The sequence below is a fragment of the Alosa pseudoharengus genome, unplaced genomic scaffold (genome assembly GCF_046254945.1).
Source record: "Alosa pseudoharengus isolate Yale_2024_CS ecotype anadromous, Long Island Sound unplaced genomic scaffold, YU_APseudo_1.1 YU_APseudo_1.1_scf_5, whole genome shotgun sequence".
NCBI classification, from domain to species: Eukaryota; Metazoa; Chordata; class Actinopteri; order Clupeiformes; family Clupeidae; genus Alosa; species Alosa pseudoharengus.
In genome coordinates this window covers 3,905,918-3,925,392 of record NW_027468837.1, presented here as the reverse complement: position 1 = coordinate 3,925,392, position 19,475 = coordinate 3,905,918, and the positions used below count along the sequence as shown (strand labels likewise).

The window sequence follows — 19,475 nt, the reverse complement described above, 5'->3', positions numbered from 1 at the left end:
CCTCCGAGTTCTTCCTCACGGTTGGTCAACTGTCCTAATAAGGTCTGCATTCTATTCTGCAAGGAGATGCTGTTTATTTTCTTTGTGTATGTCTGGATGTGTGATGGGGCTCTCATTTGTTTCTACTCTATGGTTAAGTGAATGCTTGAGGTGATAGTAGAGATTTTGTTTTTGGAGGATGAAGCAAAGCTTTTTTTTTTAAGAACACTGATTTGTTTGGAATGCTCTGCACATGGCTTACTGCTATTGGGACGTTTAAGATCTTGTAGCATTACTTGCTAATTAATCTCATGTGTTGGGTAAACTACATGGAGCATAACACTGTTAGAAAACAAGAAAAGGGCAGTGTTACCAACAGCTGCACCACCATCTGACCAACTTTACATTCTGAGGCTGTGCACTACTAATATGGCCAAACCTTTCCAAACATATAAACTTGTAAGCTCATTTCAGGCCCGATGGTAGACTGTAGTTCTTCGCTCTCTTCGATCAACACACTACTCAGTCTTTCTCATTTTGTGTCTCTGAGGCTCCGTCCCGACAGATGAGATGAGTACTGTTATTATTCTACGGGGAGCGCAAAACACCTGGTCTCTGAAGGGTCTGCGCTTTGCTTCAGTAAGACCGCCCACTCTATGCCCCACCTGCTGCTGTTTTGTTCAGACATGTTAGCTCCTTATGGCTCCACAGTGCCAGGTCGTTTGTGGTGTGCAGCTTTCTTCTACATCCTGTGTGTGATTGCAGGATGCCAAACCTTAACACTAGTGCCACAACAGCTGTTCAGGCCCTGTTGCTATGACAGCACAGATCCTTATCAACATTGTTTAAATTTGACAGTTGTTAGATTAAATGTGATTTTTGTGGTTGTAGAAGGCATTAGTCTGTTAATCATAAACCATGCAGAATTCATTAAAAATTTCAGATTTTCAAAATTTCAAAAAATTATTGTTTTTTGAAAATTTCAGCACAACTACTTTTGTGACAGAAGATATGCTATCGCATTGAAATCACAAATGTAAACCCTGTACCATGGTTGATTTTGGGTGAGATTATTTGTCATCAACACAACTGGTCTTTTGACAAGAATGTATGAACCAAGGCTGCAGGCTCTATGTGATCTTTAGGCAGAATGAAGAGACAGCTGCAAAGTGTTTAAAGTGGTTCACCTCATTTTCCTATCTACTTTAGCAAGCTACTTTTAAAAGGCCATGTTTTTCTCATATGCAGTGTGTCCTGTACCATGTCCTGTAGTTCACAACAGTCCCACTATGTGATTGCAGGCACTCTGTTTCAGTGCATATTCCACTGCTCTTATTGATGGCGTTTCAGTGCATATTTCACTGCTCTTATTGATGGCGTAATGTGTAGCTCTGACCGCCGCCTGACCTCTGCTGTCCCACCTCATGGGCACCAATTTGGTTTGTTTGCCACATGGGATGAAGCAGGTTTATGGTGCCCCTTACAGCCCCCTTCCACATAGTCCATTTGAAGTTTTAAGATGCCAAATGACCATAGGGGCCATTAAATGCACACACCCAAGGCCAGGACATCAGAAGGGCATAGGGGTCTTCCAGTCAGCTTCCTTCCTCTCTGCAGGGCTGGAGAGCCAACAGGAACAAAGAGAGGAGCTGTTGGGGTTGGGCTGGGGGATGAGGGGGGAGTCACAAGACCATAAAAGGACATCTTTGAAAGGGTGTCACAGAAAATGTGACATGCTTGTTAGTAGGTGTCAGGCACACCACCCTAGTCCCCGTGGCCCTCATGAAAGTGAAGCATTGGCCAGATTAACTGTGTGTGTGTGTGTGTGTGTGTGTGTGTGTGTGTGTGTGTGTGTGTGTGTGTGTGTGTGTGTGTGTGTGTGTGTGTGTGTGTGTGTGTGTGTGTGTGTGTGTGTGTGTGTGTGTGTGATGAGTTTCAGGTGTGGCAGGCCATACACAGCTGCCTATAGTCCATGACCTGGAACCTGCTGTGTCTGTGGTGTTAAAAGTTGTAGGATGGCAAGAGCCGGCCTCATTAGAGAAGCTGCAGGCCCCAGTCCACTCCAACACCTCATTCTGCTGCTAAATGAGCACCTCAGACGGAGGCTCTACTGGCCCCTTTCCTCCTCTGTGGCAGTAAACATTCTGCCCTGGAAAGAAAAAAAGATTTGAGGGCTTGAGCAACTTGTGACTTGCAAAGTATGTAGTCAAATTAAGTTCCTGGGAGGGAGGGAGTAGATGTGCTTACGTGGTTTAAGTTACCTTTGCAAACAGTAATGTTATTGGATACTCAAACTGACTCCTGGATATGAGATGATCATTGCTTACATATTTAAAGATCTCTCTCAATCAATCAGCTCTGGAAAGAGGTTTCATTGTGGGCCTGAGCTAAATGAGGTAAAGGTGTTGGGCAGGCCTTGACTGTGGGGGAATGGAGGCACCCTTGCTTATTTGGTGCTTTTTGCACAAGGCAGGAGACAATGAGCAGCTGTCCCCAGGGCATGCCTCTGTCTGGAGCAGATCTCCTGGAGTTGGCCATTTCCGTTACACTTTATAGTTGTTTGTTTTTACTTGCCAGTTGCCACTATTTCCTTCCTTTTGTTTGTAAATGCAGAGTGTTATAACATGCAAAAATATCGGGGAGAGCTATTAAATGATTTGTTTTCAAAATCCCAAAATGAGCTCACACCATCTGGGGGCATTAATCTGATACATGTGAACAATTTGAAAAGAATGTCATGCTTTGTATTTTCAAATCTGTCAAGGAATTAGTTAAGAAAGGCAACTCTCTAAGATGGCTGTTGATCTTCTTGTGTATTTTGGCTAACTTCGTACTACAGATAAATGTGGATCATGGACTTGCCTGAGAAAATGGATAGCAGTGGACGGTGGCGGGAAGGGAACCTAGAGTTTTGGAAGAGAGCAGTCCGGAGAACCAGACACGTTTCTCTTTGTTCCTTCTACAGTGAATCCTGAGGGCTTTTTTTCAGTTGCTAACTGAAAAGACCAGGTTGACTGGCTTTGGAAGCCACCACACCTTTTTGTGCTGTTGATGTTAAGTGACACAGTCTCCTAACAAGGCAGAGTGATTATGTCTCTAGATGTTTAGTGCCAAACCTTCACAAACATGGAAATACTATATATGGGCAGCAAAATTCATTTAAGCACTGTTTTAAATGTAAAACATTTCTTCAATTTGTTTACTTTAATGATTACATATTAGTAGATGTAGATGTACGTACATTCCAAATGAATTTATTCCCAGTTTGTGTAGTTGAATGTAACAACATGAATAAGAAAATGTGAATATGTTAGGCAGTCGTTCACGTTTTTTTGTTTGTTCCCATCTCCATGGCGGTGAGGGGGGGGGGGGGGGTTGCAGTATTTTGCCATGCCTAACTACTTCCTCTTTCTGAGATAAAATGAGAAGGTGATAAGATCTTTGATAAAGGCGTTTGGCTCCTCCCCTCCCCTTCCCCCTCTCATTCACATTGTCTCGACTTTTCATTTTTCACCAAGCACTCCGTCATAGTTGCTCTCCTCTCTCTCATATTTCTTTATTGTCAGACACTTGTTATCTTGAAGTTAAAAAAAAAGTCTTCTGAGGGTTTCTCCTCTGTCTGATGGTGGCACGCAAGCATGTCTCATCCAAGTTTTTGTATTATGATTCTTTGTGTTACCTAGCACTATGAAAACCGGAGTTAAATTCAGTGCTTTTATTTTGATGTCCTTGAGGTTTTGTACACATTGTCTCGACAGATGGTTAAGGAAAAATGGCAGAAAAACTGGCTCAGATTTAGAGGTGGATTGCTGATGATTTCAGCACATGAAGCAGAACTCTTTGTTTTGTTTTTTGTGTGTTTAAGGTGCTCTGTGCTCCAACTAATGATTTTACTCTGCTCTTCCCCCTCGGTTCCTTTGTCCTGAACGCTTTCCTTATTCAGCAGGGGTTCCTATCAAATTCAGATGAGAGTGGAAGGAAGTTGGGTGTCACGTTCCGGAATGACAGTAAGCCTCTTCTCATTTGAAGTACAGCATAGCATGTTGTCTCAGTGATGTATTAAGCGTGAGAGACTGTTTTCAACCCATGTGTGAAAAGGTGTGTTTCCTCTCCATCTGAAATTCCTTCCTCCATTCCATGTAATCTCCGAAAAGTCAAACTTTGCTCCTGTAGCTAATCCTGATTTCCCCACTAGTCCCTGCCCATTGTGCGTGACTGGGAGAGGGAACGGCTCTGCATGAAAGCCCTGCTGCTCTTAGCATCACAAAGGCAGCTAGCGCAGGGCCAGGGGGCACAGACACAAATGACTGCTCCTCTTCCTTGCTACTTTCCCTGTTATTAAAGCAGTCTAAAGGGACAAGCAGTCACTAAGGCGAAAGGGAAAAAAAGAAAAGCTTAGAAGAAAAGTTTTTACTTGGCTGGCTGCATAGTTATGTTGGTAATGTCTGTCAGAGAATCTCATCAGTGCTTTCAGCGTTGACTCTTTCTTCTGACTGGCTTTGTGTATATGCCTGTCTCTCTGGCTCACCCTTACTGACATGCTCTACCTCCATCTTGTTTTTATCCTTTGCTCTTTCTTCCTAACCAGATTGCTCCTTAAACTGGAACCCTGTGGGGAAGCATGCCATCCATGAGGTCAGCAATGTCACCTTCAGCCATTTGTCCTGTGACAACCAGGCAGCAGTGGTGGTTCACTGGATGGCCAGTCCTCTTGGTAGGTTGCAAACAATTGCAGTTTCACTTATTTGTATGGAGTGTTTTCTAGACCTTGATGGGTTTTCCCCAGTCTATCATTTGAAAGCGGAAACACAGCTGGACAAACCGGTACTTATGTGAAATTCTTTCAGTAACTGGGAGACCATAACAATATGTTTTGAGCAGTGTGTGTGTGTGTGTGTGTGTGTGTGTGTGTGTGTGTGTGTGTGTGTACATGTTTGTCAGTGAAAAGTTTGCATGCTTGAGTACACAGTGGTGATTTATCTCTCCTGCCTGAGAAGCAGATGAGAGAGAGAGAGAGGAAGAGAGAGAGGGTGGGGGGGAGGGAGATTGGGAATAGGACACCAGTACATGAGAAAGCCCTTTCTTCAAATGGAGCCCTTGGCTTGTCATGATCAAAGAGCCAGGTCTCTTCCCCAAGCAGGGTTATTCTTCTTGGCTGTCAGTTGCACTGATCTGTCCAAGACAGAAGATGGATCCCCATATATTAGCGCTGTTATGTGTCCGTGAAGGAATGTGTGTGTGTGTGTGTGTGTGTGTGTGTGTGAGAGAGAGAAAGGGTCAAAAGATGGAAGAGGCATCCCTTACTTCTGTGTACTAAGACACAATTGAAATTGGTAATGTGAGCCAGTGCCTAAGATGCACCACAATGTGCCCTCTTGTTTGCTCAGGGTTAATCCTTTTGACTGGGGCAGGACTCGACACAACTCAGGTATATGATAAAGAAAATGAAAGAGGGAGAAGGGGCAGAGAAAGAGAGAGGGGGAATTCAAAGGATGGGCTCTCGCTGCACAGTGTTGGAATCAAGTTCACCTTTGTTTTTCTTCCCCTATCTTCCTCCTCCTCCTCCTCCTCCCCTTACTCTCCGCCTCTCTGCCCCCCTTTCCCCTCTGCTGGTTCCCTAAGCCTGTGTGACTAGGGCAGTATGATGGTATCTGCTGCTTCTGAGTGAGGTGTGGAGTTACAGCTGCTACAAAGAGGAGTCTCTGTCAGCCTCACTCCCCACTGCAGAAACAAGAGCCACACGGAATGTGTGCTGCTGCTTTTTTTTTGTTTCTACTGCAACTGATAAGGCAGAAATGTAATTAAAAGGGAGGCACGCTGGCACACTTTGAAGCGCATGACAATGTTCCCCTGGCATGCAGGGCCTTGTCCTTTGGCACTCTGCTCACATCTCCCAGCAGCCCCCTCCCCTGGTGCATGGGCTGTACGAAACGAGAAGAAAAGAAAGGACACAGTGAGACAAAATGAAGATCACTGTTCATGTTTTCATCTAGCACGGTCCGCACATGTATACACCTACATCCTTGCGCAAATTAATTTAAGTAGCAAGTACCAAAAATGCCGTAATTCTCATAGCATCTTACCGCTTAAATTGCATTAGACCGTTTCCTATTGAAATTACAGTGTAATTGAATAATACTGAATCTGAATGATGCCTATGATATATCACTAGGGTTGGCCACCGAAACCCGGTGCCGACACGAATGTTAGTAACCATGCTGAATGACAAGGCAGATTTCAACGCCACATTTGTTGCCATTTAAATTCCCAGATGTTTGTAAAATACCAGCCCTCTGGTATTGCCATGTTCGAAGCAACAGAGGCATCACGTGACCTCTTGCTCTGATGGCACCACAGCCTATACAGTCTATTAACATAAACACCTCAAGATGCCTAAAGTTGAACTTAAAACAGAGCGATGCACCGTGTAGTAGACAATATTCAACAGCTTGCATGACCCTATAAAGGTTCTTGTCTAAATCTAGCAAACAAATTACCCATAAGCAAAAATGCTTTGAAACAACATCAACCGCCCAGTTTATACTAAAAGCTTGCTAACATGCTAATTGGCAAAGTTGTAACGTTTAAGGCATCCTAGCCAGTTTTTCACCATAATATAACAACCTCAAAATAAAGTCAGTTTGCTTATAAAAGAATACCTTTGCATAGTGGTTGTGACGGAGTACCGTCACTACAGTTGAGTATGCGCTCTGCACCAACGGGCCTGACTCTTTGGCGTTGCGGTCAAGCTGCAGGTTTAGTGACCCGGAGACCCGGGTTCAAGACCGGGTGGGGTCACTGCTCTCTCCCTTCGCTACATATGTTGTCAGAAGTGGGATGGCTTGCCGTGAGGTCATTGGAAGCTTGCCCAGTGTGTGAGCTGTATGAGGGACCCCCAGGATAGGTTGACCCCGGTGTGAGGGACCCCAGAGATGGGTGAAGCACGTGTGTGGGGCACCCTGGGAAGGGAGAAGTACGGCTGGTGGTTGCGCGAGGGACAGCAGTGTGCATGGGCAAGCTTCCCAAAGGGGAGGGCAGTGTGACAGAGTACCATCACTACAGTTGAGTATGCGCTCTGCACCAACGGGCCTGACTCTTTGGTGTTGCGGTCAAGCTGCAGGTTTAGTCACCCGGAGACCCGGGTTCAAGACTGGGTGGGGTCACTGCTCTCTCTCCCTTCGCTACAGTGGTATTCATGAGCTGTCAAAGAAGTTTCAGAGGCAGAAAAAGGTAATAATAGATCAGGCTTGCTAGAATAGAGACCAGAAAATGGACATCCACAGTCCCTTTCTGTCAACACCAATTATTAGGATTCATAGATAAGGATTAGGCTTTAAAACAGATTGTCAACATTTATGTTGTTTGGTCTGCTTTTGGCTGCATACTTAAAGCCCAACGTGAGCAATTTTTTCCCCGCTGGTTTGAGGTAGTACTCAAGAAATGTCTTCAAGGATGGTAGGTCTGAAAATATCTTCTCCATCATCAACTGATTCAATTAGGCTAAACATAGCCATAACTCAAAACAGCTGGTATGCCTCATACTTTTTCAGCCATTCTGAGTTTGCAGGTATGCACTTATATGCACAAATATCAGTGATTGACTAACTGGGTGTTGAACGTTTTTCAGCGTGTATACTCATTCTCCATTAATGAGAAGAGTTGGCAGCCCTAACACATGTTTCTCGACTAGCTACAATAGGAGTCATTTTAGCCGCTTTGTATTTTGTGTGGCCCACAAACACTGTGGTTTTTCTATCTGGTCCACTTGGTACCAAAGTTGAAAAGCCCTGGTATAGATGAATCTCAAATGAATTCATTTGCAATAAATGACCGTACATTTTCAAGACTTGACCTCCCTGCATCATGTAAGTAAGTAAACTTCATTGATATGTGCACAGGAATTGAACATGTGAAAGGCTTTCGGGTGTATCTAGAAGACAAGAACCCAGAGGGAAAGCAGTGTCAACACATGATCCTGAAAGAGCCCCGTCAGCTGAATTTCTCCTATAAAAATGTAGTAAGTAATCATTTGAGATAAAGTGTACCCCATTAGGAATGTTCCAGTACAATTAAAACGCAATACCCTCATTCTGGTGTTTCTAGTTGTGTGTATGTATGTACAGTTGATAGTATGTTATCAGTTTAAAATAATAATAATAATAAGAAGAAAATGAGTGAATGCTAGTTTGATTGGTCTCTTTGTGTGATTCTCCAGAGAATGAGTTCACAGCCATTTGTTGGTCTTGCCTTTGAGGCAGACTACATGGTGAGAATTGTTCCTTTCCCCACATTTATGAATGACAGCTGCTGTCCTCCTTCATTCCTGCGCACTAACAGTAAGTGTCTTTTTCCTTTCTTCCCTATGTTTTAACCACTGTTGGACTGCAGTTTATGTTTAAAGAAAACACACAGGGTGGAGTTTTTCATCCATACTTTTTGTTTTGCTTCAACCAGGCTGTGAGGTGCTCCTCGGCCCAGACAACCTTGTATGCAAACCATGTGAGTTATTTTTCCTTTTCCTATTGCATCTTGTCACATCAAAGTCACTGTGCATTATGTATGTTTTAGTATGTATGTGCAGAACATATTTACATTAGTGTACTGTATATCACTGTTCACTTCGAATGAACCCTTAGTAATAATAACTAAGCATTTCCACCCTTCCTATGTGAGAATATCCAGGCCTGTCCATTCCTTGTTTGATCCTCATGTTGTTTTTGAAACAGTCTGGAAGCCGAAGATGCTCAACATCTCCCAAATAGGCTCCAATTTGCATGTGGTGTTTGACCATGCTCCTTCTACCTTTGGTTTTGCCATCTACAACTTGTACTACAAGCTGAAGCAAGAGGGGCCTTTCCGACTGAAGCGCTGCAAGCCGGTAAGAAATGACACTGAGCGCCCTGGTAGTGAACCCTGTCCTCTCTTTTAGACAAAGGCCGTCCTAAAGGAAAACACAGAAAGGTGCAGGTGCTCAGCAGTGGACAGTATAGTTGCTTTCTTAGAGGTGGATTTTAGAGGTTGAAATTTCTACGGCCACATTCTAAGGGCTTTATCATGCACCCGGCACAGGGTGGCGCGAAGTGTGAAACAAGGCGTATTCTTATCTTCCACTCAATAAAGTGTGAAACAAGGCGTATTCTTATCTTCCACTCAATAAAGTGTGAAACAAGGCTTATTCTTATCTTCCACTCAATAAAGTGTGAAACAAGGCTTATTCTTATCTTCCACTCAATAAAGTGTGAAACAAGGCTTATTCTTATCTTACACTCAATAAAGTGTGAAACAAGGCTTATTCTTATCTTACAATAAAGTGATGAAGTGTGAAACAAGGCTAATTGTTATCTTACACTCAATAAAGTGATGATTTTTCCTCTTTTATTAAACCTTGCACCCAGGGGTGTGGTAATTAGCGACATAAGGTGTGGTCTGCCGTGTGATCTAAAAATCACTATCTAACACCTTCTAAAAATCATTATGCCACTGACCAAGAAAAACCTGGTCTATAGCAAAAGGCGCATATGAAGGACAGGAAGCAGCAACTCCTCTGCAGGATAAATATCCTTAGGATTTTTATTCAGTCATTTGAACATTATTGGGGTAAATGTTGCTTGTCAGTCAATAGTGAAAGTAATTAACTGTGTAGAACTGTTTTGTTGTTGACTATGAGACCACGGTTAGTTTAACTTTGCCTGTGAGTTCAAATAATAGACGAGTGTAGATGTATGTAGCTATACTCTGTTAGACACAAACAGGTTTTAGTAAAGCAAGGTTTAGTGGAATCCCTGTTCCATGCGGTCTCACATGCAAGCAGATTCCTTCAAATGCACCGCTGACTATCAAAATACCGATGCGCTGTTTGAAGTTGCGCTGCACGCTGTTAAAGGGAATGACAGATGTCATTCTCATTTGTTTAAAGGATGTTACGGCCAAAACACGCCCGGTGTTTGACCACATAATCGCACCATTAAATTAGTGAAGATGGACCTCTGACCATCCGTTTCTGATCGCCAAGATAGAGCTCTAAGTCTTAGACTTATGAGTATGTAGCTTTCTACAGTCTACTTCTCTAATATCAGGGTTTAATCAGAGCCTTGCATATTAACTCATTGAATGCCAAGCTGTTTTCGGAAGCTTTGTCCTAGAGTGCCAGCAATCTAGACCATTGTTGATGATTTTTGTACAGCCACAGCATATTCTGTGTTATAGCTATGAACACATACAATGGCTCGTTTAAAAGGTGAGACTTTAGGCTCTCGGTGGGTGCAAACCGTGTATTTCTACACGCCTCTGTTCCTGAGAAATCCCAAGCTAAACAGTGGCTAGTTTTCATCAAAATCGCTGTTTTTTTTTCTAGAAATGGAGATATAACGTCTTTCAAGTGTTGCCTGTTACTTACTTGTGTAAACTTTCCGGGAAGTGATCAGCGAGACCTGGCGAGACTGCCACCTAGTGATAGACCCACGAAAATGGCCTGGTTTTGATCTGACGTGCATGCGTCACTGATTCGACCCAAAGCGGCAACCGAGTTATGATAAAATGTCCAGATAAAATGTCCAGATTGTGCGTTTTCATGAGTTTTCGATCGTCATATATTTCATTTCCATTCATCACAGAGTTCCCAAAATCACATATAAGGTGTGTTAGAGTGTCTAGTTTTGTAATTTAAAAAAAAGCTAAAAACGTAATATTACGTTTTTGGCACTTAACGCATGGGAAGGAAAAACTTAATATTACGTTTTTGGCTCTCAATGAGTTAAAGAAAAGCCCTTCCACTGAAATGTCCACTGTTGTCCTGACACAATGCATATATCTGCTCTTTCTTTGACATAACCTTCATGCCTGAAGGGCTGTGGAACTAAACATTTTGTTGAAAACAAATCATAACAAAAGACAAAAGGCTCCTTTTTCAAATATTCTGAGAAGCTACTGAGCAGATCTTTCTTTGATTTAATAGTAACAGACTTCTCCTTCTCCTTCTGTGAAGTGGGATGTGCATGGTTAACTCCTGAACAGAGCTTAATGCTCTTCCCAGACAGAGCAGTAATATCCATGGACACATGTGCTGCCTTGGCTGACAGATGACTTGGGCCTCAGGGGAGACTTTATAGTCTGCTTTCCGCTTTTTGGTTGTGATGGAAACGCCAAAACCCTGAGCACTTTCCCAGTATCTCTTTGTTATTATCATGAGAGCAGTTGGAGTTGAACACCATTTTTCTGACTGTTCAAGCATGTTTTTCATAGCTGAGACTATTGGCCTTTAGTGTGGGGCTAAGGCTGACCTACTTTGGCTTCTTCTCTTCCTTAATTCTTCTTTCTTCACCTTCTTCCTTTGTCTTTTTCTTCTTTAATCTTACCTGAACTTGAGCTCCCCTACAAGATCCCTGTACGCCATTTACACTTTACCTCAATAATACTCTGTAAGATCATGCGCCATTTACACTTTACCTCAATAATACTCTGTAAGATCATGCAAAGCTCAGGCAAATCTGACATTGTGTTTTCCAAATACTTCATACACATACATTTAGCTTTTTATGTGTCATTACATCTTCTGTGTCTATTATAATCGATAATGTTACCCCCATTTTGCACTATTCCTATAGTTATGATGGAATTTGTTGTTCAATCAAATCTGTTGTTCAATTATTATTTACATATTTACCTTCTGACTATCTATCTAATTTCTATCTATCTATCTATCTACATGTAATTTCTTGTTGTATTTATTATATTTAGGAATCCAACCTACCCAAGACAACATGTATACTGCAGGATGTGACTCCAGGAACTTATGCAATAGAGGTTTGCATTTTTCTTTGATATGTTAAAACATGTTGCAGTTGATCCTCTGTCATCAATACAGAAGGAACAAAGAAATTGGCATAACTTTATGTTGTGTTTACTCTCTACAGCTGCGAGATGACAATAACACCACCCGGAGACAAACCCAGTACCATGTCAGCCAAGGTAAGATTAGATAACCAGATGCCAAAAGGCACTAGCCTGCAGTAACCACACACAATTTTATTCAGAATTTGAGTCTGGTGTTAGACATAAACATCTAGCTTCTTAAGTGACTGCCTTTTTGTTGTAAACAAAATCAGTGCTCAGATAATGTGAATAACTATGCTCTGTTGCTCATGTGCTCATCATCAAGCCTGCTCAGATGATTTGTTGAGCGGTTTGAGCATGGAGGCTTCTCAATGGAGTGACTCCAGACGTAATTTTCCCGAATTCAAATTTTGTAGGCAGGGTAAATTCATGCTGGCTTCCAGGCTAAAAAGACACGGTTGTTAATGTGGTCTCATCAGCTACAGATGTAACACAGTTTGGAATTCTGCAGCACTCGAGTTGTCTTGAATGCGGCTTCATTGCATTCTTCCACCGTTATATTTCGGTGGCCTGGTCGTGCCGTTAAAATAAGGTCTTACCTGACTCAGTATGCAACCCAACTCCTGGTAGGCCATAGTCATCTCACAACTTGATTACTGCAATGCCCTCTTGACAGGTCTCCCAGCCTGCACAGTGAAACCCCTTCAGATGATCCAGAATGGGGCAGAGTGTCTGGTCTACAACCAACCTAAAAGGGCACGTTACCCGGTTGCTCACCGAGCTACACTGGCTACCTAATAGTCGCTCACATCAAATTGAAATCACGAATGCTTGCCTGCAAAGCAGTTTCTGGTTCTGCACCCACTTACTTAAATACCCATATACAGGTATATGTTACCTCCCGACCGTTGCGCTCCACAGATTTGGCTCTGCCACCGGTACGCTCAGGGCAATCCAAACTTTTCTCATCTGTTGTTCCCTGTTGGTGGAATGCTGTACCAGTTCCTTCCAGAGCAGGGGCGTCCCTCTCTACCTTCAAAAAAACCCTGATAACACAGCTCTTCAGAGAGTATCTACTTTTGTAGCACTACCAACAACTAGACATGCTAATTCTAGCACTTACCGCCTGACAAAAACTGATACTTGAATGTATAAAGTAGCACTTACTTCTGCACTAACTTGTCTTTATCACACTGTACCATGATTGTTTCCCTTGTTACAAGTCGCTTTGGTTAAAAGGCGTCTGCCAAATGTAATGTAATGTAATGTAATGTAATGTAATGTAAGTGATATTGCAAGAGAGCCGGCCCAGCGCTAACTAGTTTGTTTGCTAACGTCAGTGGATCTGCACAACACAAGAGCATAGGTGTTTTTGATATTACATCAAAATGGTTGTTTCTTCACATTCTGTTGCTATTTCTAGGTCATTTTTGAATGTTTTAAATGTAAAAAACTCCACATAATAGCACCTTTAAACTCTTTACAAGAACCCTTCTAGATGTACAGAAATGCATATAATAGACCTACTGTACTGCTAGGATGTTGCAGATCATGCCTTGTAGAGAAGTGACAGTAGAATTTCATTTACGTTCTACCCTTGAATGAAGTGATATAACATGATATTACAGGCCATTTAGTCAGGTCATGAATTGTTTATTATCTTGTCTTCACACAATGTGCCTTGATGCACAGCCACTTGGATGAAAAGGTCGTCCTGGCAGGTTCTCATGAAAATCACAGGCCATTTTCCATTTCAGTATCTAATTACTATCGATGGGGTGACCTTCATATGCATCCTGACTTTACATGTCATGTTGTACAGTTACAGCAGTGGCCTTTAGAGGTGCGCCATTGCTGTTCAGCAAGGGTGCAATATTCTTCTCATTTGTTTGCACTCATGCTCTCATCTGTTTGCTCTGATCCTCAGTCCACTCTCCCTGGGCCGGCCCCATTCGAGCCATGGCCATCACTGTCCCACTAGTCATCATGTCTGCTTTTGCCACTCTCTTCACTGTCATGTGCCGAAAGAAGCAACAAGGTGGGTCCAAGCTGTTTTAGAATTAACTCCACTCATATCTTATCACTTTGTTTTGAAGTGACATTAAGTGGCATTAGCATGATCCAATGAAAAAAAATGTTCCTCCTGAAAATATGACACGTCAATGTTACCAAAAATTAATCACTCAGCTTTTTATTGTGAAAATCAAATACCTTGCAGAGAACATTTACTCTCATCTGGATGAGGAGAGCTCAGAGTCATCCTTGCACACCACTGTCCTCAGCACGGATCGGCCTTGGCCTCGGCCCAAAGTCTTCATATGCTACTCGAGCAAAGACTGCCCCAAACATACGGCGGTCATCCAGTGCTTTGCCTTCTTCTTACAGGACTTCTGTGGTTGTGAGGTACAGCAAAATTGCCTCCACTAAATATGCCGTGTTGTGTTGATTCAGACTTACTGAAATTCACAGTTTGTATTTCTGTATGTAACATTTGTGGGTGAATGGAAGAGAAAGTAGGACGTAGCGATGTGACTGAATGATTATTTGGGATATGGTGAGCCTGCCCCCTAGTGGCAGAATCTAGCAAAGCATGTAAGATCTGTACAGTCTACAAAGCTATGCTTGACTTAACATGCATAACATGGATTACAAGTATACAGCTACATTGGACCTTGCATCTGATCAGAGAAAGTTTATCTGAGCATAATATATAAAATATTCGGAAACAGCTTGATTTGTGGTGAGGTATTCATCATCAGTAGAACATACAATATTAACAAAACACACAGCAAAAATAACCACTAGACCTGTTTGTGCAAATGTGATTCTCTGCTTGAGTAGGCCTCTGATGTGTTATTTATTATGAGAACTACTCACTTGGAGTAGACTGATTGGTCTGAGGGGGAAGAGACCATCATTTGAGTTCAGGCGAACAAGGGCAAAGAAGATCTGGTGCCTTTGATCAGGTACATTTGTGGCCAGGCTGGATAGGAAGACAAAAAATAAAAGGTTACTCTGCTTGCCAGCAAAATTCCATCTAAGGAAACCTCTGGCAGACTGATTATTGCAATAGTGCCAGAGATGTCAGACACCCGTGATGTTTACAATACCTAGACACACATGCAGTTAGACAGGGGCTAGAAAGCAATTAATACCCTCCTTGGCCAGTGAGGCAATTCTGTAAAAACACATACAGCCTTAAAAAGCTCAGATGTAATATAATAATACACTTTATTTGTGTAGCACCTTTCATACACAGAATGCAGATCAGAGTGCTTTACATTTGGAGCATTTAACAATATATATATATTATTATATATATATATATATATATATATATATATATATATAATAATAAAGAGAAAAGATTAATACAAACAAGCTAAACAATAAATGAAACATCAGAGATTTCAAAATTAGAAGTAAAAATGAGTATTCACAAGATGGTAAGGAGATGGATACAGCACCAACAATACAAACAATGCAGTGAAAAAAGGAAGACCCTGTGAATAGCAGCAGTAGAATGTCCAATAATGGGAAGAAAAAGGCTATGAGATAAAAGTGAGTTCACTAAAAGCTCTGTTTGATGTACAGAGGCAGGGTGTTCCATAGTTTTGGTGCATAATGGATAAAAGTAGCGTCTCCGCTTTGCTTGTGGAGCAGTGAACCTGTAGCTTAGTTTTCCTCCATCTTCTCTCAGATTTCCTACAGGACCTTTTTAGGTCATGGGCATTTTCATTCGTCCAAGGCGTCAGTTTGCTACAGGGCCTTTTTTAGTCTTTAAAGGAGCCACTCTGTCAAGTAGGACACCTAGTTGAAGGCCTCCTACTTTTTGGTCAATAGAATGATTTAAAAATATCTGAATTTATGGAGTCTGCTAGAGCTATGAACTGCTGCTCCGCTGTAGTGTCCAGGAAGCGTGATTTAATTGTAGTTTCAAGATACATTTTTAAGGCATTTAATATGACATTAAAAGATACACAATAATGATCAGACATATTGATAAATACCGATAAATCAGTGACTTCTATTCCTCTAGAGATGACTAGATCAAGGGTGTTGCCAAGGTTGTGGATGGACCCCGTAACATGCTGCTTTCGCTCTAATTTGTCCAAAGTATTAAGGAACGTGTTGGCTTTAGCATTAGTTGTTAGTCAACAAACTGTTAATGTCCATTGCGATTCAGTTTATTTAATGTTTTCCTAAAAATATTTTATCTAATTAATATTCATGTCAAGTTACTATTTCTTGCAACTTCTTTTCCCATGACTTTTGTAGACAAAGCTTTAATATGATCTCCCATGTTGTCCGGTAGGTGGTACTGGACCTCTGGGAACACCTGCAGATCTGTAAAGAGGGTCAAATGTCCTGGCTGAGCCGCCGAGTGGACGAGGCCCACTTCATCATCATCGTTGGCTCCAAAGGTCTTAAATATTTTGTGGAAAGGCGCCACAGGCGGGGAAAAGGACCTGCAAGGGATCGAAACCGAGATCGAGTCAAAGACCGCGCCATTCCTAGCACCTCCGAGCTAAGTAGCCGGGACACCTTTGCGGTGGCTGTGGCCATGATTGCAGAGAAGGTGCGCGAGGCTCATCAGACCGCAGCAGAGCTCTCGCGCTTCATGGCCGTCTACTTTGACTACTCCCATGAGAGTGACGTGCCCACGTGCTTGGCCCCGGTGCCTCGCTTCAAACTGATGGACCAGCTGCCCCAGCTGTTTGCCAGGCTCCACTCACGCCAGCTAAGCCTCCCTGAGCGTGAGCCGCAGCCGCCCAACGTCAGCAAGCGAAACTACTTCCGCTCCAAATCTGGCCGCTCGCTCTACGTAGCCATCTGTAATATGCATCAGCACATTGCCCAGGAGCCTGATTGGTTTGAGCAGCAGTTGGCTCCTCCTCCAGCTCCACCCGTCCCAGGTCCCAAACGTGGAGCTGCTTGTGCCTCCGCCCCTGCCGAAGCCTCCATGGAGACGTGTGACTCGGGCGTGGTCTTGAACGAGGTGGTGCTGAAGCGGCCGTCAGAAAGTGACTGTACCGTACAGACCAGTGTCTTCCCACCGGCGTCTCTCAGCCTGGCCGCTGGCTCACTCCCTGGCCTCTCCTGCAACGCTGTGGACTGTCCAGTAGATGGCGACGGCCCCTCTCCCTCGCAAGAGGGCTCGTCCAGCCCCCCCGAAATGCCACGGGACTCGGGGATCTATGACTCATCTGTTCCGTCATCAGAGCTGTCCATCCCACTGATGGAGGGGCTTTCCCCTGACCAGGCTGATAACTCATCACTGGCCGACAGTGTGTCCTCTTCCTCTGGTTTAGGTAAGGCTGGGCTGAGTCGACATATAAGACTGGGAACACTAGCAAATTATTGCTGACTTTCAACATCATGACATACAGATAATGTGAAATTAACATTACAGCTTCATTTTGTTTTCTTCCATGTAATTATGCATTGCAAGCAAACTGAGACTAGCAGAACTATGTTGTGTAATCTCAGCAAAAATCAGCTAAAAAAACAATTATCCTACAATTTTTCTGTCTATTATCATGCACCGGACTGAAATCTGCTTTTTTGGTTTGCAGGAGATGAGGAGATATCTGCGGTCAGCCCAGTGAACTGCACTCTGCCCACCATTTGCAAAGTGGAGCTACATCACAATCTAGAGCCCAGTAAAGGACTGACTGCTGCTGCAACATCTTAGCACTGCCTTTGGTAATGTGCAGAGACACTTTATCACTCCAGCCTGTCCACCCCATCACTCTCACTGTGGAGCACAGCAGCCCCTCTCAGGCACAGGGATCTGTGGGGAATTGATCTGAACAAATCAGGGGGCTGCTGACTTGTATGGATGGAGGCCCTGATGGACTAAATGGACCGAGTGCTGTAGAACCAGATCAGGAAGGGCAGAGTGTTGTAGAACCAGATCAGGAAGGGTCGAGCGCTGTAGAACCAGACCAGCAATGCATCTGCCGTAACCATAGCATCCCTCTTACTCAACCTCTCAGTGTCCCATGCATCAAGAGATGGAACACAGTCACTACTTGGCATCCAGCACAGCACTAGCATCAACCCTGGAAAGACCAAATGGACAGTGGTGATCATTTTGTCATTTGGTTTTGACTGTTGGAACGAGTTCATGGTTTTTTTATTTTTATTTATTGTGTTTGTCATTTTTATACTACAGTTAAGAGAACTAAATGTCATGAACGTTAAACATGAAACGTCAAAGTGTTGTGTAGCACTTTTGAAGAGTAACATTTAGATGATGGACAATTCAGTGAAACCATCCGTCTTCATCCATTTTACTTGGACTGTTTCAGTTGTAAAGGTTGAATCAAACAGAAAACACTGACTTTTTCAAGATTGCCATTAACCAGTGATTGATCAGTGTGATATTTTGAATTGACCTTCTTTGATTTGCCATGTTTTACTGTGTAAAATATTATCTTTGGAGTTACATAAGTTTACATATATGCCATTTTCAGCTCTGTAAGAAACAACAGCTAGACAACTAGTAGAACTTTTTCATTTGTTAAGTTACTCTTGTGAACTTTGCTCCACTCAAGTATCATGAAGTTTAGATTAGAGATGATTTCTAAATTACTGTACTGTTTTATAGTACTGTCATGTAGGAAGTCTTGAATAAATTTTCTTCAGTGTTATATACATCAATACACAAAACAGTAGCCTTTGCACTGCAGATGTTTGTCCTTCCTTAATGGAAAAGATGTGATCATAACATCAGTCTAATAGCTGCCTGGAAACATTACGACTTTTATAGGCCAAGCTTCTGATCTGATGTCTGCTCTGCTGTGAAGTCCTTCAATTCAACCTGGTTGGAAAATGAAAGGCCTGCTTCTTCTCTTACCTCCGCAGACTTACAGTTTAAAAGAGATTTAGTTGTCTGTTTTTATTTTTTCATTGACTCAAGACAAAATGTTATTGAAGTAGGCCTACTGATGAACAGGCTGGGGCAGGTCTGTCTGATTACCCTATAATCACTAGGAGCAGCGTTCCGCACTGCCGAAGCGAATTACGCCGTTCTGCTTGAACACCACTGCTGACTTAACGCTGTCAATGTGCCCCTCAGTGGCCATCCTTTGTGGCATTTAGAAATCCTCGAAGTTGAACTCAGTTTTGATGGGCGGTGTTTTAAGCGATGACAGCGACCAGTGTTGACGGTGAGCTCTGATGCGTAAAACCCTGTAACAACAGGAAAGAATATTAGACCAAGAATAAGTGCATTAATGTCAAACTATTCTAGTGAAATAGAATATGTAATGATCGTAGACGAAAGTGGTATTCTGTCATTCTTCCTGAGAGGATTTAATAGCCTAAGCACCGGAGAATGTCTGTCGGTGCCCTCCGCGGACTGTGCCTCTAGGATCCTTAATCGTCCAGAATTGTTGCCAATACTGCTGTCGTTTCTCCGCGTCGGACACGTGAATTTAGACGAATCAACCTGTTTGTAGTTGCTCATTCATAAATTAGGCTACTCTTCACTAAATAAAGTTTCATGCAAACGGGTGTTGGAGGCAATGAGGTTTCCGGGTGAGTAGCCTACACTTTCTATCTGCTTGTAGTCTGACAATCATGTTTTAGTTAGCCTACAGGTGCGTTCTTTCAATGTGCATTTTGTTTCGGTAGTCGACTCGTCATGTGCAGTATGG

General features: G+C 42.8%; 2 protein-coding genes across 4 annotated transcripts in view; both read left to right on the top strand.

The window, feature by feature from the left end:
* il17rd (interleukin 17 receptor D) overlaps window positions 1–18,497 on the top strand; it is a 28,885-nt gene extending 10,388 nt beyond the window's left edge. Inside the window, exons 2-13 of one of the 2 annotated variants that reach the window (XM_076267762.1) lie at window positions 3,926–3,986; window positions 4,568–4,693; window positions 7,878–7,996; window positions 8,195–8,315; window positions 8,434–8,478; window positions 8,706–8,857; window positions 11,716–11,781; window positions 11,892–11,946; window positions 13,739–13,849; window positions 14,030–14,214; window positions 16,127–17,123; window positions 17,388–18,497. In XM_076267762.1, the coding sequence (XP_076123877.1) occupies window positions 3,926–3,986; window positions 4,568–4,693; window positions 7,878–7,996; window positions 8,195–8,315; window positions 8,434–8,478; window positions 8,706–8,857; window positions 11,716–11,781; window positions 11,892–11,946; window positions 13,739–13,849; window positions 14,030–14,214; window positions 16,127–17,123; window positions 17,388–17,506 (2,157 nt within the window). In that variant the 3' untranslated portion in view covers window positions 17,507–18,497. Of the gene's footprint in view, window positions 1–3,922; window positions 3,987–4,567; window positions 4,694–7,877; window positions 7,997–8,194; window positions 8,316–8,433; window positions 8,479–8,705; window positions 8,858–11,715; window positions 11,782–11,891; window positions 11,947–13,738; window positions 13,850–14,029; window positions 14,215–16,126; window positions 17,124–17,387 lie in introns of both variants that reach the window. The other variant, XM_076267761.1, reaches the window with a different exon arrangement.
* A 480-nt stretch (window positions 18,498–18,977) lies between these two features.
* arhgef3 (Rho guanine nucleotide exchange factor (GEF) 3) overlaps window positions 18,978–19,475 on the top strand; it is a 51,346-nt gene continuing 50,848 nt past the window's right edge. For both annotated transcript variants that reach the window (XM_076268360.1, XM_076268356.1), the window contains exon 1: window positions 18,978–19,356. In XM_076268360.1, the coding sequence (XP_076124475.1) occupies window positions 19,322–19,356 (35 nt within the window). In that variant the 5' untranslated portion in view covers window positions 18,978–19,321. The remainder of the gene's footprint in view (window positions 19,357–19,475) is intronic.